The 27,433-nt window shown below is 42.6% G+C and overlaps 2 protein-coding genes across 3 annotated transcripts in view; one reads left to right on the top strand and one right to left on the bottom strand.

Moving 5' to 3' along the window:
* The window catches only part of CCDC85C (coiled-coil domain containing 85C), a 103,925-nt gene extending 89,711 nt beyond the window's left edge, over positions 1-14,214 (top strand). For both annotated transcript variants that reach the window (XM_010711902.2, XM_019615870.1), the window contains 3 exons: positions 2,807-2,902; positions 8,280-8,378; positions 10,141-14,214. In XM_010711902.2, the coding sequence (XP_010710204.1) occupies positions 2,807-2,902; positions 8,280-8,378; positions 10,141-10,230 (285 nt within the window). In that variant the 3' untranslated portion in view covers positions 10,231-14,214. The remainder of the gene's footprint in view (positions 1-2,806; positions 2,903-8,279; positions 8,379-10,140) is intronic.
* On the bottom strand, positions 13,936-26,218 carry CCNK (cyclin K). Its single transcript, XM_003206714.3, has 10 exons — positions 25,955-26,218; positions 24,911-24,992; positions 24,291-24,422; positions 23,345-23,450; positions 23,150-23,207; positions 20,910-21,079; positions 20,140-20,423; positions 17,937-17,970; positions 17,376-17,450; positions 13,936-15,278 (listed from the first exon to the last, which is right to left on the bottom strand). The coding sequence occupies exons 1-10, from the start codon at positions 26,149-26,151 to the stop codon at positions 14,653-14,655; spliced, it is 1,764 nt and encodes a 587-aa protein (XP_003206762.1). The 5' UTR covers positions 26,152-26,218; the 3' UTR covers positions 13,936-14,652.
* Between the last annotated feature and the right edge of the window lie 1,215 nt (positions 26,219-27,433).

Raw genomic sequence — 27,433 nt, 5'->3', positions numbered from 1 at the left:
TTCACTCCTCTCCATTTTTTGTGTGCATGTTTGGCTTTTGATAGAAATGGACTCTCATTTCAGCAGTGGGAATGTCTCTGTGGCTTGCAGCACAGCAGGCCTGCATCGTGGTTTTTCTCTGTACTCTCTCATGCAAGTCTCTGTCATTGCATGCAGCAATTTGGATGTCTGTTTTAGTTTACAGGCCTTTCTTCTGGCTTCCAACATAAAGATGAAGAATCATGCCTGCTTTACAAATAATGTTATCTTGTACTGAGACTCTAGCAGCAAGGATTGGGCATTCCTCCATTGTTGTATCCCACACTCTTTAAGATTAATTTTCTCTTCTTCAGTCAAATTCTCTACTTGCATTCAGGTGGAGCTCAGCTGATTGCATTTGCCAAATTTCAGCCACTCCAATCCAAAGGGCACCGACCCATTGAGCATTTTTGTGTGATCCAATCTATCCAACACATTACTGTGCTTGCAGGATTGCTTTTATCATGTCAGTATGATAATCAGCGAAGTATGATCAAACTCTTTAGAAAGCATTTCTCTCTAATCATTCTGGTTTCATTTGTATTCTGTAATAATTTTGAGAGTGATTATGATCATGGAGATGCTTTGTAGCTCATTAGTGACTTCATTTCTGTGAGGAGAAGCTGCTGCTGCCTGTCATACAAGGGACCTTGTGTTCTGCTCTGGTTTTGTCGCAAAAATGTATTTACAGTGTTGTTAGATGCTCTATCCAGATGAATTTCTTTTACTTTTTCTTATTACTTTCAACTCAGAACAAATTCTGGTTGTTGCACCAATTGGTATTTCCTATGTTGCTTCTAAAGTGGGCTGTGGAGAAAGATCTTTATGAAGTATGGCTCATGGCCACAAACTCCCAGATTTTCTGCTTTCAGTTGTTGTGATCTTGGTCATTAATGGGAGGAAGACAGCTTTCACTTTTCACTGAGGTTGGAGGAGTTATGCAAGTATCGATGCCTGTGACCTCTGTGGGAGGCTGACTCTGCATTTACCAGCTCTGAGAGAAACATGCAGCTTTAAGGCACAGCTGTAACCTGGCTGGACTCTGCCCCTGGTGCTCTCTGCAACTCCCCAGGCTCTGCCTCTTCTGTGTAACTTTTGGGGCTGGCCAGAGGCTGAGAATGTGTCCCCAGGTGGCCATAGAGCTGCAGTGAGCTGTGTCCCTCTGCCAGCAAGCATCTGGCCTGGGAGTGTCCCGTGGTTGCCAAGCTTCATCAGCCTGTTAAATCTCCTTGGAGAGTTACTGAGGAGTTACAAAGTCTGATTTTCCCTTTTCTGAGATGCCTGCCTCTCAGAAGGAAGGTGTTGTGTCACCAACAGCTCAGTTCATGAAGGTCAGTATTTTGGGTAAGTGGCTGTTGGTTTACTTGGGCTAAGCACAGACCAGTGACTTAGGCTTGAAAGGCTCCATGCCCTTCCTGCTGTTCTTGTCTGTGGCCTAATGGACTGATCCATCGTTTTCCTAATGTAAACTGTTTGGAAGCGTGAGATGTGACAAAGTGCCCCTCCTTGGGTCCTCCTTTCTGGCACGGCTCGCTCGCTGGCCTTGGCTTGGAAGGCAAAGTGGTGATGTGAAGCGTAAAACACACTGTGTGGAAAAGATGATAATGGAGTGCCTCACGTATTGCATGCAAAAGCATTCCTGCCATGGTGCTACATACCGCTCTGCCATCCTAATTTGCTTTCACAGGCTTCAGTATAATCATTCTTTGTATTTCCTAAGGGATGTGAAGACTAAATATGAGTTTGGTCAATGGTTTCATTGTTGATTTCTTCCAATGCTATGAAGCAAGTACGAAATATTAGCGACAGGCAGGGTACATCTCATTCTCATTATGTTTCATACAACCAAGATGGATGTCTTTATCAAAAGTGCTTACAAGGCTGTTTCAGCAGGAAAAATCTTTTGTAAAATGTTATTTTGGGGATCTTTCCCAATGGGATCCTTCGTGCAAGAGAACTGGCCAGCTTTCTGGAAACAAACGCAGCCAACATTAGCTTTGGACATCTGCTTGATTTAAGGTTGCCTTCACAATTTTCTCTGTAGCTGGAGATTGGTACTTGGTGTCTATGTGAAATCATTGCCAAAAAAGCGATGATATTCTACCAACTGTTTCTTTCATGTGTACAGCTTCTTAGAAATGACCTCTTTATGCTGAAGATCTTCTTTGCGTTGCTCCCTTGGATGAGGACCATTTGATTGTATCCTTATGCAGAGTTATCTGAAATGAGCAAAATATGTTTCCTGAACCAATTTAGGTTTAAACCTGGGTAATCTCCTGCCTGAGTACATATAGACTTAATGGCGGCAGGCTTAAATAGCATTAGATAAAATCATTTTGGGGGGCATAGTGGTATATTCATCTTTGCAGGTGGTTGAAGAAGACTGAATTTTAGATGGCTGTACAGTCATTAGGTGTAGAAAGGTTAGGCTCAGTGAGATTGTTGTGATTGAAAGATAATAAAAATAAATGGAAATGCTCACCAGTGTCATAGGCTCGCAGTAAACTCCACAAGGAGTGATCTTAAGAGAAAGATTCCTCCTTGGTGGCAGTCAGCACTTAAGTGGGATCTAGGAGAGGTAGAGCCAGACTCCACTCCTTCCTGGTAGCACAGGTGAATTGCCTTCATGTGTGCTCCCACGGCTGACTCATTGCTTGCTTCAGGTGGTCAATCAGAGGTTCAGGCTGTGATCAACAGTTCCCATACAATGGCTAATGGATATTTTTTTCCTCCTTGATAAAATAACCTAAAAGGAATTAAAACGTACCTTCTTTTCTCCTTTAAACAGGGACCAGCTCGCATGACTGCTGATCTTGCTTCGTCTCCTGCAGCAGGATACGTCCCTGTTGGTCAGAAACCAGAGGCTGTTGTGCATGCCATGAAGGTAAGGATGCCTGTAGTCCCCACACTGCTGTGCACTATGCAGTGTAATGCAATGCAACTAACCCCAAACCGGCAGAACTCATGGGAACATGACAATTGGAAGTGGAAAGTTAGTGCTCAGGCATGCGATCAGTAACCAGGATCTGTATCGTGAATTGTAATAATTGTTTCAAATACTTGGAGTATAGCAAGATCACATTTGACTATGTGGGTTGGAGACCTTCAATGAAGGTTACTACTGCTGGAGGTGTTAAGAGAAGGGTGTCTAGAATCATCAGGGTTTAAAAAATACCTTTAGTGCAGTTTTTACTGCTTCCCAGGGGAGCTACAGGAGTGTCTGTTCAATTGCCTCCATGTATATTTCCTGTGTTTTCTTAGTAAGTTCCTTCTTGCTTATATATCTGCTAAACTGATGCCTACCAGAACATTGCAATCTCATACAGTACCTTCATTTTTGTCTGCTGTAGGGGTTATGGGACCAAATTTGCAAGTAAGGGCAAGAAACATAAATGGTTTTTAAGGTGTAGTTCGATAAGCTCATGGAAAGGATTATAAAGTTAATAAGGAAGATTCTTGGAAACTGGAAATTGATTCTGGCACAACGTTGCATGTAAAGGGTTTGAAAGGAAGTTGGATGCCTGGTTGTTTGCTCATATTATTGTTATTACTATTCCTCTGCTTCAGGATTTTGTTGATCACAAGGAAGGGCTGCAAGAATTTCTCCTCTGAGATTTTGTAATTTGGCTGGTGGGGTATGTTTGTCAAAACCCTAGAAACTGCCTCAGCTGGGGAGATAAAGCAGGTGGCACAGCCGTCGCATCTCACAGGGCGTAATGTGATGTGTCCTGCTCATACACCTGGGGTTAAAAATATTCTCAGATTTGAAGTGAGGATGAAATTCTCCTCTCAGTCAGTGGCAGCAAGGAGAGAGGAGATTTTTATTTTTCCTTCCTGTAGCCTATGTCCAAAAGATCAGCTGCGCATTGAAGGGATTGAGGAAACTGGTTGTGGTCTCTAGCTCTCCTCCCCATACTTCATATGAGACAATAAAATTGAGGCTGTTGGTCTCTGATCATGGATCTTAAACTGTATGGGAGATAATGTGTTTTGGTCACAACATGCTGCAGCAGATGGAGTTGGTCTTACTTGCACCCTGCAGGACTGGGAATATTTTCAGTGCCAGCCCCTGCATGTGGGAAATGGGATGCAGCTACCAGCCTAGATCCTGTCCATGGTACAGCTCATGACCTTTGCATTTTGTCTATACAACACAGAATACTAGAGAAGCTCTGTTCAGTTGTGTGATGTTCCCTAGGCTTCTTCTTTTTTTTCTTTTTTTTTTTTCCTGCAGCTGAGCCACTCTGTGGATGAAATGTTCTCTACAATTTAGTATAAGTTCTTCCTTGAGCATCTTTTGGAGTTTTCTTTATTTTTGCTTCTGAGATAGTTTTTGCTTATTTGCACCTGCTAAATACGGAGCAAGATGACAGGTTGGCACTCATAACAGCTGTTTTAGCTAACAGAAATAAAAGGTACATATGCTACATCTCAGTATCTCACTGAACATCAAAGCACTTTTCTTAGGCATTGAGCAAACCTGCTAAAGACGTGGGGAGATGTGGAGGAGACAAATGTGAGAAAACAATGTTTAGCCTATAATTCACCTCCTCCAGGCTCTCTGCAGTGGGCACTGAGCCACCAAGCAGACAATTCTTGTTCCCACCGATGCTGAGGGAGACAGGATTTGGTCCTGCTAAAACCAGAGAAGAGGCCTAGTAGGATGTACAGACTTTTCACTTGCTGAAACAGAACTCTGCACTATGCCGTGTTTCTCAGTGCTTTGTCCATGTGACCTATAAATCTATAAAATCAGCGAGGCTTGAACCGTTAGGAGAGCGTTCCTTAATATCAGAGTCCTTCCTCTCAGAGGAACGCTTACCTAAACTTTCAAAACCTCTTTCAGAGCCTTACTGCAGTCATGCAGGCTCTGGTGGGTTTTGTTTTTAATATGCAGTGCATGGTTCTGTTAGGGCTGCACATTGAGGCAGAAGCGGGGGGATGTGGTGGACTGGGTGACTCTGAGGTGACAACATCTTGATCACAGACATCAGTGCAGTCACAAAAGAGAGCTAAATATACCTGAGGTGTTCCTCACAGTTTACATAGTGACAAAGAGACAGCAAGATGAGCCAGCGTGCTCACTGGAAGCAAAGTGCAGCACGTCTGTAGCATGTTGGTGAATATGTTGAAGAGGTTGTCTTCATGAGGTGCTGTCCTCAGGCAAACAAACAGTGCTAGGAACCAGGGAGTGTTTCCTGTCTTTGGCCCATCCCCTGCACAGAAGTCACCACTTGCCTTCGATTGAGAGCATCTCAGGAGATAGTGTAGTACTGAGGTGTCTGCGAAGGGCCGTTTGCTGAAGAGATGCTCAGTGAAGAGCAAAATTTTGGGGATGTTGTGAGCCTGGGGTACACTTGTCTTTTTGCTGTGGGCTCCTGGGTTCAAACATGGCAAAAATCAGAGGAAGATATAATCAAACCCAGTCTTTGAATGGCAGCTGATGCTTTTAGCTGAGCCAGAGACAACCTATGTGAAGGCCCAGCTGTGGTCCCCAGCAGCGTAACCTGAGGAACATTGACGTGGGCCTTCCTAAGCAGCTGATGTGGCGCCAGGCAGGATTCAAAGATGGATTGGGCTAGGTCAGCACTCATAGGCCTGTCTTTCTTCAAGAGTGGACTGTGCTCTTTGGAGTGCATTGCTTCCCACCATGCCTCTCTGGGATGGGCGTCTGAGCGTTAACCTCCTGTTCTGGGCTTTGCAAACCCAAGATACTGACACGTCTTGACAAAACACCTGTCAGAAGCGAGCTTGTGTCTGTTGTGAGGAATGGTTTCCAGGGTAAATGAGACATTTCCACTGGAGTAAATGGGCTGCACCACCCCTTCACACCTCACGGCCTGGGGAATGCAATTTTATTTTAAAAGGAAACCGTAGAAAAACAGTTTATTTTTGTCCTCTGAGACTCCTCTGCCTGCGAGATTGATGGCTGGTGGAAGTGGGCGCTGGAGCTGATGTGATCTTTAACTGTGGTGAACGATGGCTGTCCTTGACACTTGCCCTGCAGACACGGGCAGTGCTGAGCTGCTGACAGCTTCGCAGCACGGCGTCAGGGGCACGCTGACTCCAGACGAGCAGGTTCGATGTGCCGGTCCAGCCGGATCAATAATTAATTCCCTCCTCTTTAGCAAAAAAAACAGCTGCTCTCTCTGTCAGCACATACATGTTTTTTACATCTCTTTCGCCCTTCCTCTCCCCTTAAAAAGGATGAGGCTGTTCCTGATTTGCGTAAAGGTGGCAACCAGGCCTGTTGGTTGAATGAGCTGGTGAATTTTGGAAGTAGGTTAAGGGCCCGAGGAGAATGACCTATTTTTGTATGTATCACGGTTGGAGTGCGGCAGGAGTGCTGTGCTGAACCAGACCAGGAGATAATCTGCTCTCGGATCCCATTCTGTAGAGCAGCCAGTGCTGTGCACCTCAGCAAGGAAACTGTCCTCACACCGTGTCTGCAGGTCCCTGGGAGCTTCAGGAGTATTCCTGCACACAGATTCACCTGCGGTAGAGCGTGGTGTGTGTGGGTGTTTGATGGGGAGGAAGAGACAACGAGCTGTGTGGTGATTTCAGGCTCTCCCCACCCACTGAGGTGGCTGCAGCGTAAGGTATGTAGGTCAGTGCATACACACCCGCAGAGCCCCTGCGCTGCACCGGGCCTGGCTTGTGCAGAGCTGCCTGAGTGTGGGCAGAGCTCTGGGCTGCCTGAGGGTTCTGGGCTGCCCCGCTGGTATATCTGTGGGTCAGTGTGCAGCTGCAGGCTGGGGCTGCCCATAGTACTTGCCAGCCAGCCTGGGTGATGTCTGCAGGGCTCACAGACATTGGCACTGGGCTGTGAGGCCCAGGGTGTCCATGTTGGAGCCAGAACAAGGAAACCTGGTTCTCCGCAGGCCTGGGAGGTGCTAACAGAGCTGATGGAGCTGGGAGGCCACAAAGCTTCCTCACACACTCTGGCTGCTGTGACCTGTGCTTGCTTTCCAATATGGAGGGAGCCATGACCCCATCTCCTTGCAAGCCTTGGGCTGTCTGGGTCAGCCTGGCTGTCCTACAGAGCCCAGTGAGTGCCTTTAAGGGCTCCCAGTGGAGCTGCAGTGGCAGGCAGCCCTGATAGCTGCCTATCAGAAGCATTCTGTAAGATCTCATCCTCCCCCACACACTCTTTCATGCTGTTGCTGTGCTTTTGCAGTCACATTTCCTGTTTTTGCAGTGTTTTCCTCCTGATACTATTGTGGGAAAAGCCCCGTAATCACAAGCAGGATGGAAAGGAAAGCTGGTTCCTCACTCCTACAAAACTGCTGGTGGCAGCTGTAGGCACTTCCGTACACCAGACACCTCCATGGGCATATCCCTTGCTAATTTGTTGCTGATTAGTGCCAGCAGGTTTTATCCTGTTGCTGTGGTTGCAGTCCTGGGTGTGGGGACATGTGGAGAGGATGCACTGTGGTTGCAGTTCTGTGTTGGGAAAGGCACATTCAGAGGAGAGAAGTCAGCTTTCAGACCTGGGATGCTGCTTTCCCCTTGTTTCCATCCCCTGTTCATTCTGGCTCAAAGAGGCAATGAATGAGAGCTGCACATCGTGTCAGGATCTTTGGGCACCAGGTCTCAGTGATAACAGCCGGCTTCTGCATGCTGTCCCATGGGTCTCTGAGAGGTTCCCTGGAGAAACTAAATGATTAAAAACAATTTTCAGCCAAAAGTGAGTGAAATTGACTCAGTTTGTTTAAGATCTGAAAGTTCGTGGTTGGTTGGAGACACATCAGCTGAATGGTGTGCAGTGCTCTGTTATTCAGTGGCACAAACCTCTGCTTTCAGGTGGTTAAACTGTTAGACCTAAAAACTGTGGGCTGACCACGGTTGCCCCACATCTGAGATAAATAGAAGGGAGTGGAGAAGCTCTGCTCCTGCAGAAGGGGGGAATGGGGAAGCATGCTTTGCTGGAGGCTGTGTGGTGCCTGGGGCTGTGGTGTCAGCCACATGAGACAGGCAGTGGAACACAAGCGAACTATCAGGGCAGAAAGGGAGAAAATGGGGATCCTCAGCATGGTTTCACCCTCATCTTTGAGTCTCAAGGCTTTATGAATTTTGCTAATTTAAATATTCATAAGTGATGTTACTCTGGTTGCCCTGCTGGAGCAAGAGCTTGGACCAGATGCCCTCCAGACGTACCTTCCTGCCTTAACCCTTCTGTGATTCTGACATGTTGCTGAGGACACTCAGCATTGTATTCATTATTTGTGGAGCACAACACTTTTGTAATATTTTTTTTCTAGGTCCTCGAGGTCCATGAAAATTTGGATAGGCAAATGCAGGACAACTATGAAGAAGACCTGAGTGAAAAGGAGAAGGCGATTGTTCGTGAAATGTGTAATGTAAGAATGCGTCTCAGTAGTTCTAGCACTATCTTTTGTGTTCTTTTGTTGTAAGCATGGGGGATCACTGGTCTGCCTACAAACCCAGTTTGATAGGAGAGCCACAGGCACTAGGGAAGGGTTGGGCTCTGCTGTTGGCTGCTTTGGGTGTCAGTAACCTGAACGCATCATTCATGGCACCAAGCCGCCACTGCTCAGCAGATACTTCCCCCTCTGCTGAAAGGCAGTGGCTTTCTGGCTAACCATGAGCCCTGCTAAGGGCTCTCCCTGGCTATGAGAGTCCTGTTTGCAGCTTACTCCAGCTGTGCCCGTGGAGACTGCATATGGGCTGAGCAGCATTTGGTTGCTGTGTTCAAAGCCATACAGCTTGAATGGTTTTGAGCCTAAACCATAAGATGTGACATCAGAGGGAGCCTTCTTGTTTGAAAGCACTGAGCAGCATTACGATGTGTGGGGCTCTTTTAGCACCGCTAACCAGTTTGGCAACCACACTGTAAACTGAGCTTAGCCTATACTGTACAGGGAGCATTCATCCCAAAAGCCTGCTTTCTGTGTCTGCTGCTGGGCCACTACCTCTGGCTTCAAAGCACCTTGCCTGTGTTTTGGCTTTGAACAAAGAGGTTTGGATTTCTGCAGGAGCAGGGCTCCAACTGCATGTCGTGTGCAGATGGGGATTTGCTGTTTGACAGTAGCAGCAGCTCCCGCAGCAGGGAGGGGAATGCTGATGGAACCTTCTCTTTTAGAAGTCCGTGCTGGAGGTCAGCCCAAGTGGCACCGCTTTGTACCTCACAGCAGCAGAGAGAAGCCTAATCTTCCTTTTAAATTCTGAAGTTGCTTGCAGTGGGGTCTTACAAAATGCTGTGGTGACAAGACAGTGCTACTGCATTCAGTAGGGATGGTTCTGCTGTTGTATGTTGGTTTATGGATACAATGGGAGGCAGAAAGAACAAAGACAGCACTTCCCTGCATGCAAACAGCAAGGAAAATCTTAAGGGGGAAAAAAAAATCGCATCAATCCTATAAAAAGGATGTGAAGAACACAAGTGTGCCTTACAGAGCTTAATCACTGCAAGCATCCATGGCAAGGGCTGAGGTGCTTCATTGTGTCACTGGATCCCTGTAAGCAAAGCCAAGCACAGACTAAATGGGGTCTGATTTTTGGGATATTTCCTCTGCTTAATGCCACATCTCCTTTTAGCAGGGCAGAGGGAAGGTAAATCATGGTAACTTCATGCTCACAAACAGCCTAATTTATAATTGCCTACCATTAGCTTTTTTTTTCTTTAAATATTATTGTGGTGTAGACTCAAGACACCTATAAAGCACTTTGCAGTTTTGTATTTTTTAGAAATAGCCTCTCTCACCCCAGCGGTGACTGGTGATAAAATATATGTTTTTAGAAAATCCTTCATGTATAATTTTAACTAATGCCTTCTTTATCTTTTCTCCTCACGGTAACATAATTTCAGTGAGCATGACAGCGCTGACCTGACGTTGAACTTCACTTCTGAACCCAGTGTATTTGCTCTATGCTATTACCCCAGGCAAAAATGGTTCTAATTTCGAGAGTCTAATTAGAAAAATGCATCAATGGCTTTCCCATGGAAACTGGTGCACAGGGGCCACCCAGCGGCCTTGCTGGGAATTACAGCCCGGCTGTAGGAAATCGCGGATCCTGATAGTAAGCGATCTACTGCAGCTCGGCGGCCTTTGAGTTTTAATTCCTGCTTTTCTCTCCCCGCCCTGTATGCTTTCCTTACAGGTTGTCTGGCGAAAGCTGGGCGATGCTGCAAGCTCCAAACCCTCCATCAGGCAACATCTGTCGGGAAACCAGTTCAAGGGGCCGTTGTAGGAGTGCTGTCCCGTGGGCTGGAAGTGATTCTGTGAAGACTACGAGGGGCAGAGCTCACTATTTCTGGCTGCCCGTTCTGCGGGAGTTGGGGTTGAGTTTTTTCAGGGTTTCCTTTTTTGGTCTTCTTTTTTTAAACTGTCAATAGTGTAAATATGGCAGCTAAAGGCCTGATTTCCAGGCTGTGGTGCTCTGGAACTGATGTTCAATGGGTAACCATCCAGTAATACCAGACTTGCATCATTTGTATTGTAGTTCAAACCCGCTTTGTTGTATGGTCTGTTTTTAGAATTAACTAACTTGAGAGCATTTTGAAGACAAACAAGAAGAACCCTTAACCCATGGAGAAGTCAGTTTGTGTCACTCCTGCCCACCTGCTTGTCAATGATTCACAGCTAGGTTAGCGGCTCCAGGCAGCACCTGATGGAGCCTTCTGAGCAAAGAGCAATTTGAATTCCCCAGCTTATGGGCTGTCAGGCTCCTGAGCTGCTAGCAGGTTTTTGGAAGTGCTTGTTGTGAAGGAAGAAATAGAACTATTTTCACCTGGCGTTGTGTAAAACACTGAGCAGTGAGATGAAAGCACTTTGCCCCCCTGTGTACGTTGTGTGGTGGTACTCATCACACAAGCATACAGAAGAGCTTGAGACGCCGTATGAGCTGTTAATGAACTATTTTTCATGAACAAATGATGAGATTTCTGCAGCTGTAATGTGAATGAACTGAAGTCACTTTGCCACGCACCAGTATTTCCTACAAATATGGCAACACTGTTCCTGTAAGTTTTTACTACTAAGCAATTCGGCAGAAATTGCCATCCTAACAGTGCTTATGGCTTTCACAGTATCTTCAAGAGCAGCTCATCTTTCACCTATGGAAGATTTGGGTATTGTTTTTAATGTTCTCGCTGGATCCCTCACCTCTGTCGGTTACCGTGAAAGGTAACCCAACAACAACCTTGCAGAGCTGATTAAAGCTCAATAAACACAGGCTGTCTGGTGAGACTACTTCCTGCCATTGAAGCTTTATTTTTGTTAATGAACCAAAACAAGTGGGTTTTTTTCTTCTTCAAATGGTTGTATATAAAACAATGGGACTTATATTTTGCTATTGTGCAGTACCGCTTGTATAGCTGTAAGAATTTGAACCTCACCCCTTCTCTTCCAAGCTATCACAGCAGCTGTCCTGGTATTTCATTCAGTGTTCCCATATTTCCCAATAGTGCGAGGAAGCTGAACTTGGTTCTTAAACTCATTGGTGTAAAATAATGTAAAAGACAGATACATGTAATGATCAAAGCCTTCTCTTCAAAAGTTGCATCAATTTTAGTGATTAGCTCAAAGATTTAATGACCTCAGACACCATTACTTTCGTCTTATCCTCTCTAGGACTCAGTCACAGCTGCAGATGGATTAGTGAGACAGGTTCTTCCTCTTAAATTACTTTGCTCTACCGGCAGAGTCCTTCATTTGTGCTACTTCATGAATAAGGAGCGCCGATACAATACCAGGAGGCCCACGCTGCGAGATAGGAAACGGCTAATTGCTCCCATGGTAATTAGTATAACTAGCTGCCTGGGTAAAGAATTTGTGGTGTCAGAGCCTAGATCTGTAAGCAACAAAAACAGAGCCAGAATACAACCAATATCTGTGCTAACCATTAAGAACCACCTCATTATTGAATGCAGAAATCAAAATAGAACAAAAAAAATGAAGAACAAAAACCTCCCCCAAAACACACACACACACACACACACACACACACACCGCCAGCCAGTAGTTTGTTTCTCACTATTGCTCAGTTAGCAAACACTGAACTTGCTAATTCTAACTCTGGTGATATTTATACCCAGTGTAGTCTGGAAAGATCCATTCAGGACTATGACTCCCCTTTAAAATACGCCATCTGCAGAAGCTTCCTGAATTCCTCCTTCTTGCTTTGTGTTTTAATCTCCAGTTTGTAGTCACCCTGCATTACCTTTCTTCCCCCTGCAAAATTTGTATCTTTTTGTACCAGAAAAGGTGATATAAATCAGACCATCGTTCTTCCTTAGCATGGAATGCATAACAGAGGGTTACTGTAGCTTCTGTCTGCTTGAAAGCCCGTTTTAATTTTGGTGGCATCTAATCTCTGGATTAAGCAGAGAATTTGATCATATTGGGAACAAGGTTAATTTACGTCAGTGAATTTTAACTAAAACAACAAAACGTTGCCAGAGTTTTTGGGGTGTTAATTTTGTTGATGACGTGCTTGCTATTTTAGGACTAAATATTAAGACTAGCAAGTGCTCTCAAGGAGAAGGGAGCTCTGCTGATCAGATTACCAGCCCTGCCAGCTATGTAGCTCTCTCTCAAGTATTCCCTGTATCACTTTCTATTCGATGACTTTAAGCAAAGCCTGTTTTGTTCCACCTGCAGAGCTCGCCTCCATGGGAAATAGTGCTGTGATTGAGGCCCAGTAGTGCTGCAAAGCCAAAAGAGCCACTTCTCAGGGGAGCCAGTAGTCCAGCTGAACAGCCTCTGCTACTCTTAAAGTGACAATTGTTTTTTTGCTGATTCTGTTTGGCAGCATAGATTTTCAGTGTAAGATGTGCATTGATTTTGCAGAACACGAGTGCTGTAGAGTAGGGTGTTGTCTGAGGATATTTAGGCGTGCTGCTCTTAACTCCGTTTGAGCTATAAAGTGTCTTCCTGGATTAAACCAACGCTTGATGACTTTACAGGATGACTTTCAGTTGTCTGAAAAGCCGAATTATCTGCGTATTTAAATTAATGGATCCACGTGCTGAGTTTTCAGTTTCCGTACGTCAAGTTGGAGGGGAGCGTCCCTTGAAATCATGGCCATTGAATTGCTATTTGTTGAGCAGCAGACCAAATGTAATTTCCTCAAGCTCGAAGCCCTAGGTTCTGCAATCCCCTAGCAAAGAAAGCATCCAGCTATTACAAATGGACTTTGCTTGCTTAAGGGAAGTGACGTGACATCTTTGGCTTTTGTTGGAGCGACTGAAGTGCACGGCATTTGTGTAGAAGTTTCTGGAATGCTGTGGTGTAACCGACTGCAGTCGGCTCTTTGCACCTTGGTAAGACTGCTGAGCACAACCTTGTTTGAGAATGGCACATTTTTATCCAAATATTAGCTATTGAAATAAACAAACCAGTGTTAAAGTGACCTTTTATCTTTTTAGAGACTGCGGGGGAAGAGTTACTACTGATCTTTTGCAAACCAAGTGCATGACTGTAAAGTGATAAAATTGTATATTTTTCATAACGTGGGGAAAGTCTATTTGTGCTGCTTTAGAAATCAGTTTGAAGTTTGATTTCTGTTAAACCCGTGATCTTACAGCCCTGCTCTATTTTCTGTATATGAATTTCAAAGAACTGGAAAAGTTAGCACCCGCTGTTGTGTATATAGCAGAATTCTTTAGACCTTAGCACGCGTTTTTACCTATTGATGAACCACTCTGGCTTTTTTGGGGACGGAAAGTATTAGTACAGATTTTTTTGATAATGTGTGTAAAACATTCATTTGAAATATTTTAGTAAAAATGAAGTAAGAGATGGATTGTGATAGTGTATACTTCTAGTTGAATAAATTAAAATACATTCTTTTTCAATAAACTGATGAATAAGACTTGGGAGGCAGCTGCTGGAATACCGTGAAGTGTGAATCACAGTTACAAACTCTGAGTAACGCGACAACTCTGGAAACCCACTGAGTCCAGAACCAATTTTATTTGGGTAGATGACGTGAATGGAGTTAGTCCCATTTATAACCAGGATGTACATCACAGTAGGTTGTTACATTCAGACTTTAACACTTAGAAAATATATATATTATGTACAGGAATTTGCAAATAGGTGTAAACATAACAATACTTTAAGATACCAGTACATTCCAAAACAAAAATATCAGCAAGGCAAACACCTCAAAACGATTCCAGTCAGTCAGCATTCAGAATCTCTCTTTAAATAAAGTAGCTTTTATGCTTGACATTGTGTTGTTTTTAATTATTACTAAAAATGAAGTTTCTTATTATAGATGAAATTTCATGGTATCTGGCTATTCTGATACTCAAAAATAGGCACTGATTTCTAGAAGGAAATTTACTTCTTACTGATATAGTTGAGCCAATATGGCTGGTTAACATTTTTGCTAGTACAAAGTAATCCAGTGCTGGAATAACTCAGACAATTTAAACTTAAGACAAATGTATAAAGTTAGAATAGATACTGCAAAGCTCATTAAAATCTAGAAGCCTATATAACTCACCATAAACAAGACTGCAAACAGATCAGCTAAATTTTCATTTCACCGTCTCATTTCTTCATCTAAATTATACAAATTACCCTCCTCGTCTTTACAAAGTAGGTTTTGGCTAGCTCCTCCTGCCTACTCAACACCAAGGGATCCCGTGCAAATCACCTCATGCTATCTCATCCACGTAGCACGTCCGAGTCCCGCTACGGGCGGCATCCCAGGCGGTGGGATTGGAGGTGGTACGGGGGGCTGCCCGCCAGGGGGAACGGTGGGCGGGGGATAACTGGCTGGGGGCATTCCCAGCCCTGGAGGTGGTGGATGAGGTGGCACTGCATGAGTGGGAGGCAGCCTGGGAGGTGGGAAATTAGGATTGTATGTAGGTGGGGGAGGGTATCCAGGAGTAGGAGGTGGGATGTTGGGGGGAGGGAACGACGCAGGAGGTGGAGGGGGAACTGGTGGCGGGGGATTGGGAGGATAGACGTGAGGATGATACGGTAGGTGGGTCGGTGGTCCGTAGGCCGGTGGCAGAGCTCCGTAAGTTGGTCCTTCTGTTTTCATCATAGACTGAAGGCTTTGATAACCCTCCCCTGACATGTAAGAATTTGTAGTAGACATCCCCGTAATGTAACTGGTGGGGGGCGGGGGTGGCGGGCGATGCGGCAGAGGAGGAGGTTGATGTACTGGGGCGGGATGAGCAGGGGGAGGAATCTGGACCTTTGGCATATCGACCGAGTCCACAGCAGTAGATTGCTCTGCTTCTCCCATGGAAACTGCAGTTGTCAAAGGAGGCTTGCGCTCTGGAAAAGAAAATTTCACTTACGGTGGCAATAGCTTCTCAATACATCTGTATTTTCTTCCAGTTATTCTAGCAAAAGAGTAGTCAACAATTTCCTACGCCTCTGAGTGCTGTATGGTACACGGTCAGACCTTGTTCTGTCATTAGAAAATAGCTAAACTGTACAAAGATCCTGGTCAGTTTTTCCCACTCTCAAATGCATCTTCCTTTCTTCCTACTATTTTCATTTAAATATTGTTCTACAATCAGCCGACTGGAAGAAGAGAATCACAACTGGTACACATTTAAGAAGTCCTGAGACCCAGCATCTCAAAGATCTTTTGATAAGAGCTTCCAACTTCTTTTGTCTATGCATCCCCTTTTCTGCCCTTTTGTACTCCAGGAGCTGTCCTGGGATTACTCTGCACTTCACTTGCCTCCCATGTTGTGAAGGACTATGTAGGAATACAGGCCAAAGTCTCAAGTCTTTTAACAGAAAAAAATAAGTAAAAAACTGCTGTAGATTACTTAGAACATGAAATCTGACCAGCTTTGTTCCACTGATTAATTTCAGGGAGCTCAATACATGACAGTCTGATGAAGTTCACAAAAAGGTCAGATTTTCACAGAATTATACTCGGCCATTTGCATTAAGAATGTGCTTTAAATAGCCTTCAAATAAGAATGTGTTTCCCTTCTAATACAGACTTTATAAAGTAAGGAATTCTACAGTAAGACGACTAACCGCATGGCACCGTCTCTGTACGGTCACACAGTCTGTATCAAAATACCCAAGCAAAATGGTTTGGGGCTTCTGACATTCAACTTATCTGTGTATGTAGGCATCTAAAAAATATTGCTCAGCTAAGAAAAGTTATTTAGAAGCAGACAGGTGTTTCCACTGACATCCACCAACTACACTGACAAAGCTAAACAGAATGTAAGTCTGCCAGTCCTTTTATTCATTTGGTCAATAAATACTCTTAGCTTTCAACAGCTGTTTCCTCAGAGGACAGGCAAGAGATGGCCTCTAAAGGCTGTTATGATGTATCAGTGCTTATACAATGATGCGCTTATATAAACAAATTTTAAGAGGAAAATTTTAGGTAGGAAAGGGAACGAGTTTGTTACCTGCATAAAAAAGATCTACCTCATGTAAACAGCCATCATTTTAACAGCAAAACTGCCTTCTAGGACAGCTGTGCCATTAGATGATGCAAGCTGGGGATGCTGGCAGTGGTACACACCATTTCCAGGACTTGTAACTCCTACATTATAACAGGCAATAATTTCTTCATTTGCCCAATGCCATTATCACTCTGGATTTAAGATGTGCTTTCAATAATTAACAATGGAAGGAATGATGAATGTGATCTTTGGAAGAATCCCTTTATTCTTAATGAGTTTTTAACAAATGGGGAAAGATGTTCCCACTATAATTCAGAGCATAGTTTTTCTCTCTTGTAGTTCTGTCAGAAGTGGCCATCTTACAGTTACATTACAGACTGTGCTCTGTAAAATGTTTATGTCATATTTAAGGGTCAGTGGAAGGATAGCTAACCTGGCACTGGAAGTAAGTTTTTACAGCAGTATACTTTATTTGTGAAGGTAAGGCACGTGTGCAGTGCTAAAACTCTGGCAGACAGAGCCCAGTTGTGGGACACAGCAAAGCATCCCCTTTACTTTTCTGAAGTTACATACTTGCAAAATTTCTATATTAAAGATGTAGCATGCAGGACTTCTGCAGGACAGCTGGAAGCTATACTGATAGTAAGGCATCTGCCATCCTTTTCCATATCATAAGTCCTAGGCCTGCTAGTCTGTCATTTTTTGCATGCCGGAGAGTTAGCTTCATTCTTCTATCCCTTTAAAAGTCAAAGCTTTGGCCCACAAAGTATGGTGTATGGTCTTATTTCCATCAGAACTTTTTTCCTTCTATCTGGAAAAGCCTATACTGGTAAAATGAAATTCCCTCGTGCTTATCCACCTAATGCATTTAATTGCCAAGCTGCTTAGACAAGACAACACATTCCTCCCCCTCCCCTCCTTCCACCTCTAAAGCCATATGAATGAAAGATTAACTGCAAGAGTAAATGTGTTTTAGAAAACCAAAGCTTACCTGGAGGTGGATGTGGAGGAGGTATTGGTGGATGTGAAGTTTCGATTTTAGGAATTTTTGATGGTGGTGGTGGTTCTGAAACACATTTGGAAGTTCCTAATTAGCTGTGGCTCTGCAGTGCTTTCCAAAGTCCATGTACAGTCCCGTTCTAACAGCTACCATCTGTCACACTACTCTACGCAGACATGGGAGATACTTTTTACCATGAGCCATGCCAGCAGCCAATTAAAATGTCACTAATTACCAACAGAATTCTTATCAGTGCTGATATTCAGTGACATGGCATCTTCAGTTTTTTCAGGGTCCCACAGCTTGCTGAAGCACTACTCCAAATGATGTAGAGTTGTATGCTAAGAGTAGCAAAATTGATTGAGTAGACCTCTCACTAAACTGTAGTAAGGGACTATTGGGGCACAGCTATATTCCATTTCTACAAGTTTTGCAGTTAGGAACATTTTAAAAATATTTTCAGAATGCATTTACAGATACAGCATTGATGTTAAAAAACTTTAGGAGTGCACTGTTTACATAAAATGAAAGGAATCAAATATTAGCATTTACCTGTTGTCTTTGCTTCTTCTTTTGGAGAGACAGCCTGTAGTTAAAAAGAGAAAAAAAAGGTGTTTACAACCACTGCAAAACACAAAGCATTTCAGCATTCTAAAAAGCAAGCAAATCGGGAAACAACTTTTTTTTTTTTTTTTGGTAGATAGCCATTTAAAATGAAGACAAAAGTGAGAAGGGTACATAGTTTTTTGAGTGAAAGAGTGTTTTTCCAAGAGAATGTTAGGTCTCGTGGTTCTGTCTTCACCAATTGTTGCTCAGCTCCCATCACTTCAATTTCTGCAGGAAGAATGGAATGGCATTTCACTCCAATTAGGACAGTGAATTCCTCTTCATTCTGCCGAGCATTCTCAAGATTTCTGCTGTCCAAAGGTACCTGAGGACTGCTTAAGACTACTTCAACCTTGTATCGATTTGACAGTCAATTCTACTTATCTCCAGCCACCTTCTGGCCCCTTCCCTGCTTTTTAAGGACAATCTTAGTCTCACGTCACTTAGTCTTAAATCACAACCACCGCAAGGACAGAACAAGCAACTGGACCAGAGTTAACTTTAGTGTTATTAGCATGCTAATTCTTAATTACTATATTCATAAAAAGCTTAATGCACATAATAATGGAACTGCTCATTTAGTGCTGTTTCTCCATGCATTAAAAGTGTTCCCACTAATAATTTTTGGTTTAATCAAACTGAGCTTACTGTCTATATTTAATGATTCATGAGTATATTTTTAGCAAAATCAACAGAACACTCAAGAGCTCTTCAACACTAGAGATGCAGAGGATGTGCATATGCTTGAGGCAGCTACTATGGGCTTGTAAGTCATGGGCCAATGCCTCAGCTGCTTGAAAATATCTTGGCTCGGTAAAAAGTAATGGAGTTCTAGGAGCTCATGTAAATGGAAAATCTAGCCTCCAGGAATAAAGTGTATTTATATTCCATACAAAGTGTAGGAGATGTCATGCAAAGCCTATTTATAGGAGGCAAACATTTTTAAAAAGGTTTGTGGTTCATCTAACTGAAGTATATTTCAGAAGCACCAAGTAAATGGTTCAAGTGTTACATATTTTGCTCTCCCAGACTGTTTTCTGGAGAAAGGATAAGTTCAGAAGATCGCATTTCTTTTTCTCAAATTTTGCTGTTTCATAGAAGAACAGCAAAGTTCTGTAGTCACGCTTTACTCTATTTTTGTTCTGGATGCCTGCACTCCATCAGGCTCACCTGTTTATCTGCGTTTTTATTCGCTTCCTTAATTCTTAGCTGGCGGAGCTCAACCTCTGACTTCAAAGAAAGTGCTCTGAGGACTCGACCAGAAAGCACTGCTAAAGTACAACAGGCTCGTGCTGAAGGCACTGCTTTTGTCCCCATTAGATAGTTCATTAATGCATAGGATGGGGTGCAATTGGTAATGCTTTGAACGAAGACATTTAGAACAAGCATTTCTAAAAACTGCCAACTGGGATGGAGACACCCAGAGAAATCCCAACTGTTGTCTATGATTTCTAAAGTGCCAAACTATCCTACACATTTTTGTTGAATAAAATCAAGAAAAGAGTTCACTGCCCTACAGATCCAACAACCCAAGCAGAGTTTGTGCTGACAGCAGAAAAAGCATGAAAACCGTCTATAAAGGGCTCTCTCACTTTTCAAGCTCCTGAACACATTTAATCAGCTTTCTATCCTGAACAACTCTAAAGCTAGTTAGTACTCAGGGCAAGAACTACATATTTCACAGTACAGTGTTTCTTCCCCGAGCACCAGGCTATACTTTGTAAAATATAACTTGCTAAAAACCTTGTAAAAGCATCTGGAGTACTTACAGTATTATTCTATTGCTCATGAAGTTTCTTATTTTCAACGATGGGGTGGTAATAGAAAATAGACACTTTTCCTTAATTAAGCTTGCTCAACAGTAACACAACAAATTTAGATGGCACAGAACCACAAACTTCAGTAGTTGATGCTGCCTTAGATATTTGTTCACTTGCTTTTGCCTCAAGTGAAACAAGAATATGGTATGCCAAAACTGTCAAGGCTGTTCTAGGCTGACATTCTTACCATATAAGTCTACCATAAAAAATTAATTACCAGGCTGATTCTTAATGCAAACAAATCTGCTGCACAACAGAGCCTTTAAATAAAGGTGACATGCGATGAGCTTAAAAATAAAATGCAAGTTGAAGATCAAAGTTAAACTTACTGCTGGTCTTTTAATCTGTCTAGGAGGACTTGGCTGGGGAGAAGGCTTTTTAGGTTGCTGTGCTTGTGTTTGCTGCTGCTGCTGCTGTTGTTGTGATGACTGCTGTGACTCTTTTTGCTGCTGAGTCTGCAATTGCTCTGAACCTTGGGACTGCTGTGATTGTTGTACTGTAGGTGTCTGAGGTGTAGACTGAAGAGATGGTGGCTGCTGCAGCTGATGAGGAGTATGATGAGGCATTTGCTGTTTTCCCTGTGAGTACAGATCCAGTATCTGGTGACAGATGTCTTTAAAAAGAAAGAAATAAAACTTAATTATAATTGACTCATAACGTACAAACGTACACTTAGGTCACCATAATCAACTAAGCTTTTTACTGAAAATAAACTTCAATGACTGCAACCCTGGTGTAATTTGCTAGAAACCAGGCTGTATTAGTTCCAGTGCTCACAGAACTGAATATTTAAAAATGGGGAGAAAAGGAATAACAACTGAAAACAAACAAACACACACCACACCAGAACAAATCATCATAGGTTAGCAGCTAATTACTTGTGTTATAAACTGAACAAATTAAATAATTAGTAAAGCGAACACTGATCAGAAAACTAACCATGATAACCAGACGAAAGTCATCATTTAAAAAATTCAATTAAAAATCTGGTTAGGACATAGCTCTACAGGCCCATAAAGAAAGCAATATGCATTTACTTATGATTTAGTCACGCAGTTGAAAGAAATACTCCTCTCTTTTTGGCAAATGTTTCTCATACCTTCCAGAACATCAACAGGAACATCTTGGACAAACTGCTCCCACCATCGTCTGTACATTGGTTTTGAAGTCCACTCCTGTATTTCAAACTTACACAGCCGGCCTGCTAAGTACATAACTGCAACAGCAATGATCTCAGGTTCCCACTGCAGTGACAGAGTAGTGCAGAGGCTGGGATACAAAAAACAAATAGAAATTTAATGTACACCAGCTATAACTAACAGCATCAACTCCCACTACACTTTAACACAAAGAACTTAAGTTCTTTACAGAGAGAGTGGTGAGGTGCTGGAACAGGCTGCCCAGAGAGGCTGTGGATGCCCTGTTCCTAGAGGTGTTCAAGGCCAGATTGGATGGGGCCCAGATTGGATTGGGCAGCCTGGTCTAGTATGAAATGGGGAGGTCGGTGGCCCTGCACGTGGCAGGGGGGTTGGAAATTCATGATCCTTGAGGTCCCTTCCAACCCCGGCCATTCTGTGATCCTGTGTGATTCTGTGAAACACCTCAGACAAATTGAACGGAGAAACCTAGAAACAGCCACTTAAGTGAGTTAAGCTGAGTTTCCACAACTAAGCTGTTCCTGCACTGTGCTCTTTTACCACAGCAATGTCAGACATACAGAATACAAAGAGCAGACGCTTGCAGAAGTACTACACCACACTCTGCAGAGTTTGGAATTCTAAAACGGAAAACTAGCACGACTTGGGAGTGGAACAGGCAGCGTTATATTCCAGTGTGGGCAGCCACATGGCAAAGCAATCTCACCTGCAGTGTTAACTAAACACAGTATTTATGTTCACTGCTACTGAAGTGTGTGGTCACTGCATTTCACTGCTTAGGGATTGATGCTCAAATTGGATTTTAGATTTTCTGCACGCTTTTCAAGCAAATGTAAAATACTAAAAAAGCAGAACAGCTTGAAACAACACGTCAAGCAAGCTGGAGTTTTAAAACAAACCAAAAGAACTATCAAAGGTTTTCTCCTGGATAGCCTTTGTCAGTGTTAAAGCTAACTGATGTTATTGACAGTAATTGAGTACATTCATGTCGTAATCAAAGCCACTGGTTTTTAATAGTAAACTATAACATTTCAGAGGGCTGGAGCACCTCTCCTATGAGGAAAGATTGAGGGAACTGGGTTTGTTTAGCTTGGAGAAGAGAAGGCTGCAGAGAGACCTCACTGTGGCCTTCCAGTACTTGAAGGAAGCATAGAAACAGGAGGGGGAATGGCTGTTTACAAGGGTGGATAGTGATAGAACAAGGGGGAATGGTTTTAAACCAAGACAGGGGAGGTTTAGGTTAGATATTAGGAGGAAGTTTTTCACACAGAGGGTGGTGACTGGAGCAGGTTGCCAAAGGAGGTTGTGGATGCCCCATCCCTCAAGGCATTCAAGGCCAGGCTGGATGTGGCTCTGGGCAGCCTGGTCTGGTGGCTGGGGACTCTGCACATAGCAGGGGGGTTGAAACTAGGTGAGCATTGTGGTCCTTTCCAACCCAGGCCATTCTATGATTCCTGTTTCTTTTCCTCTTTTTCCCCTTTTCCCTTTTTCTTCTCCATAGGAACAAGCCAACTAAGTTCCTGACAGCTCACTGATGTATTCATTACTATTTCCTTAAATGCATCAAAATAGTAACCTATGCAGTAGTTTAAATCAATTTTCTCTCCAGTAAGCTACAGATGACTGAAAGCAAGTGGGATACTTAAGAACTTTTAAACATCACATAATCCTAAATAGATTAGTGTACAAAACTTGGGAGAGTATAGCTGCTATCCTCTGGCACGCAATCCAGTAGTTATATTTGGAATCTATTGAGTTGGAAGTCACCCTTAAGCATCATCATATAGTCCAACTCCCCTGCAATGAACAGAATAAGCTACATGTCTCAGGCTGGGCAAGAAGCCAGACTCTGTCTTGACATCTATAATTTGTGTTGGTCTTTTCAATAAACATCTTTTTTTGTTTGTTTGTTTGCTTCTGACTGCAATATTAAGTCATTCCCATAAAATATCAAGGTTTTAATGGACTACTTCTGCAGTCACCCTAGATCCTCTGCTCAATGGAAATACCACGGTAAAGATAAAAAGTAAAAGATACCTAGATCAAGAAATAACTCAGCTGTCCTCATTATAAGCAGAAAGCATATAATAAGCAAAGAAATGTCAAAGAAATATCTCAACACAGAATAGAGTAAGCAACAGTAACCATTTAACTTCAGAAACATTTCCCAGCACCATCTCACCTGTCATTGACAAACGTCCATGCCATTTGAACCAGCTTCTGAATTTTATTTTTGTCTCCTGAAAAACAATCAGAAGAAGAAATAAAGTTAACAGAAAAGCAAACAATTTGGAGAAGAACACACCTGCACTATTCATGTAAATAAAATGTCATAAACTAAGGACAGGCAGCACTCGCTCACCCTGTAGCATTTTACCTTTGAGTTGTTTAGCATACTTGAGAAGGAACTGGTATGGATGTTCCACTTGCAAATCAAACTTTATTGTTTGTAGTAAGATTCTTTCAAGGACCATCACTTCTTCCTACAACACACAACAAGGTAACCATAATGTTAGACCCTTTTTTACTCACAGATATTTTATGCTGGTATGAAGTATGACTACAGAGCATCTCTACGCAAACGTTTGCCTGCTTTTGCTTGATTAGGGTTTGTCTCCAAGGAGAACAGAAAGCTTTCCAACTTAACCACTCTTTTAAATCCAGATACTTTTTCTTCAGAGTTATTAGGGGCAGAGGGCAGTCGTGTTTTAAATTCCTTCTCCTACCTGCAACAAAGAACTGAAGTAGATATAGCATAAAACTGTCCAATACACAAAACAAAAAGGTAAGCTTCCACCGTATCTCTCTAGTTTTAGATCTGTCTTGCATTTACAAAAAACAGTTAGCAACAATTTTGAGAGAAGCTTAGTTTTGCTAAGCTAAGTGTTATAAACAGGAACCTTAAAACATTTGAGATGATGCTCTCTTATTTGACTTGAGATTTGCAATTGGTTCTTTCCTAAAGCCACCTCAAGCCTGCCCAGTGTGTTTTATGTCCTGACAGCATTTCTAGCTCTGACCACAATGACTCCAGATTTATTTTAAATTGCAAAATAACACCAGAGCTCACATGAAATCGAATATAAGCTTTTTATATAAACATTTACTGCAGTAGTCTTCACTTGCATTAGCAAGAACTATCTCTATTAGCAAGACTTATTTTCATAATTCCTACTATGTGACCCAAAAGAGCCACAAATGCATGTTCAACATGAAATTTGCAACAACTGAAAACCAACCAGTGTTTTAAGGCATGTCGTGTTGCTGGGTACAAAAGGATGAAAACGAGTTCAATGTGAGTATTTTTATTTTTTTTTTTTTACCTTTGGATCATCTCCAAATTGTCCAAACTGTACATCATTTAGCAAGCTACGGGCTGTTTTAATTATATCTTTACATTTCTTAGGTGTTTCTTCAACTTTCCCTGCCAGGAAGAGACAGCAGGCTCCTGTCACCTAAAAAATAAAAGTGCTTTCAAAGAGTTGTCTGCATATTCAGAACAATACAACATAATTAAAGCTCTGTCAGTTTCCATTAACTGTAGAATCCATTAGATCTGTAGAATTTTCCCAGAAAAGACTTAACAAGCACACTGACTTCTAATATTACTGTAGTGTTAATTTAAGCTTTTCAGTCTCAAAGAAAAGGACAGAATTTGGAGGACTGACCATTTTATAGAACTTTATTTCTTAGTTAGAGACCCTAAGTAGAATTTGTCTTGTGTCAGCTGTGACAGAAAAGCATCAGCAAGACATTACCAACACAAACACATTTCCAACCATAAAAATGCGTGGACAAACAGGAGTTGTGTTGATTAAGAAATAAAAAGTTCATTTTTAATCATCGAGAGCTGTGGCAAGCAGTAATACCCTCGACTTGTAGTCATTTCAGCTTATCCTTCACATCATCAAAGCATTAGGTAATCAATATGGTAAATACTTACATATCTTGGGAACTGTTTGAAGGAATGGAACATATAAAACCGATGGAAGTAAATTATTCCAGTTGCTAGAGTATCATAGTGTCTGTGGTGCAGGATAAGGAACTTCAAGCAAGTCACAGAACAAATTTAAAACCACAGGTACCCAATGCAAAAGATACACTCTGATGTATCAAGTATCTCAAGGAACTGTCCATTCAGCAACTGGCTGAAAAACACTGCAATTAAAGGAGAAACAGAAGCCACAACCCCCCTTAGGACTGTGCAAATTCAGTCCAGAAGCAGCCGATACCTAAAGCATTTACTGGGAGTAAGAAAAGTCCATATCACATCCATGCATGGGCATCTGCATGATAAGCACTACCAGCCTCAAAAAGCCCAAAAGCAGAGGGTAGGCACAAACAGGAACAAAAGTATCACTTTGTACAAGTATCACTTCACGTGAAACTGTTACTGGAGAAAATCGTTACTCAATATTCATACCTACAAATAGGGCTTCCATCTGAACACGCTCCCTACTCTTCCCTGCCAGAATAAATGCAAAATTATATCTTCAAGATTTATTAAACAAAGAACTCATGGGATTAAAATAAGTAACAGGAATATAGGAAGCAAAAAGTTTAAGGGCTATCCATGAGGTGAGACAATGGGGAGAAATTACCAACATATACAAAGTTGTAGATCCCAACCCATAAGAAAGAAAAAGCAGGGGGAGGTGGATCACAGGTTAGAATCTCCAAAGTTAAAATATGTAGAAAAATGAACACAGAATTCAAAATTTGAGGAATCATGTAATTTGTGTTGTAAGAGACCATATCTGGTAACTGCCAGATATGTACTCAGTACTCTTTTACTCCTCTATTGCCAAAGGGGGTCAGAAAACACCTTGATTACCCAACGAATGGCTAAAACTATGAAGCAGCACTCAAAAAGATTTTTGATTCATGATGGAGAAACATTTTAACAGCTAACCACACATATTCTGCAATACTTAATTCTTCAAACCCCCATTCATCGACTCATTTCTACCAGGAGTTTAAAGGATACAGCCCTAAACGTGTTCCCACATCAAATATGAACCTGGCACCCTCCCTGCGGTACCGTGCCTCGGTGGCTGGATCAAGCCCTTCAAGCTGTGAAGGTGTATGTGCCAAATCTTTCTTATCCCAGTACCAGCATGGCTTTGTATGATCCAGATTTGCCAAGTTTACAGAAGGGCTGGAATTTTCTTTATTCTCCTTCATTTATTAAAACAGAACTGTTCTTGCTTGGTAAATGTTCAGAAAAGTTTTTGGTTAGGAGCTTCACAACCTTTAAGAAAAGCAAAAAGAACTTATTTTAAAATGGAGGGGACTCTTTTTTTAAAGTTGAGTAATATTTAACGTGTTCTCATCTTCCCTGTATATTGCAAATGCAATTCAAAGACCAAACATATATATGATTATTTTTGCTATTCTTTGATAGAGAAACTTCAACAACGTTTTATCAAAAGTACCTGCTACTTTCCTGTAGAACAACTTTAATCTATTTTGTCCACAAAATAAGAAAAAACAACCTAGTGATGGCAGCAGCAAGATTTGAACAGCTGAGGGAGGGAGATGGAATCAGATCACTCTTCACAACCAGAGCACGTATGTTAGGTCAGCCTGAAAGGCAATTTTAACACCCAGTGGGTCTCTTGAAAACATGACCAGGATGGCAACACTTGGCTAAAACCTTTGTGAATTGATCTGCACTTGAGTTACTTAAGAAAAAAACAGTACAGTACAGATTAACATTCTTTCACACATGAAGATCAAGACAACTGAGTTAGGTCTGTGTGGTAAGGTGCCACCTACAATCACATCAAAATAATGCAGCAGAATACAGTCAGAGCACGCTGACCAGCATTTCACATATCCATCCAGACAGCACTAAAGCTCTGCAAAGAGCTTTCTGGTGTTGGAGCTGTGAGTGGTGCTCAGTTCTTCCACAATTTACAGAGGGAATTTACAGAGGTGCCTTTGTTTCTTCTGGGCACGAGTCTATTTCTACTACAATTCAATAAACTACAGATACTGTGCCCAAATTGCTGTGCACACTGGCAAAGCTTCCACTAACAAATGCCCATTACAATATGATGCAGCAGATTTCCTCCAAGCAAAACAGTCAGAGGAAGACCCAGGTGTAAGCCTGCTCAAATCTGATGAAATCTGATTTTCCAGATGTTTCCACTGCGAAAATGGATAGCAAACAAACAGCCAGGAGAAAAACAAACAAAGCAATAACCTGTCCCTCTTTATCTCGGCAAGTTTCTCTGTCAGAAGGAAGGAAAGCACCTCGTGCTGCCCTGAAGGGCCTCCAGGTCTCCCCGTGCCACTGACAGCCCTGTCACACACAGCCCGCAGCCGCTTACAGCTTTCTCGGCTCCCCCCTCATTAACAGCGGTTACAGTTCCTCCTCCTCACGCTCGGCCGCGACTTTTACTAAGGTTTTTAACGAGCCGGGCCCGTTCCTCTTACAGCCGAAGGCACTTCCGCCTCACGG

The sequence above is a fragment of the Meleagris gallopavo genome, chromosome 5, assembly GCF_000146605.3.
Source record: "Meleagris gallopavo isolate NT-WF06-2002-E0010 breed Aviagen turkey brand Nicholas breeding stock chromosome 5, Turkey_5.1, whole genome shotgun sequence".
NCBI classification, from domain to species: Eukaryota; Metazoa; Chordata; class Aves; order Galliformes; family Phasianidae; genus Meleagris; species Meleagris gallopavo.
This window is presented reverse-complemented; position numbering and strand designations above follow the sequence as displayed.

Bases quoted from the DNA above. Each gene is read 5' to 3' on its own strand.
- CCNK (XM_003206714.3), bottom strand. From the start codon at position 26,151: ATGAAGGAGAATAAAGAAAATTCCAGCCCTTCTGTAAACTTGGCAAAT. The intron at 20,424-20,909 runs GTATGAGAAACA...TTCTTTTTAAAG, and splicing joins TCCTGTTGATGTTCTGGAAG to ACATCTGTCACCAGATACTG. The intron at 17,451-17,936 runs GTAAATGCTAAT...AATGTGTTTCAG, and splicing joins AGAAGAAGCAAAGACAACAG to AACCACCACCACCATCAAAA.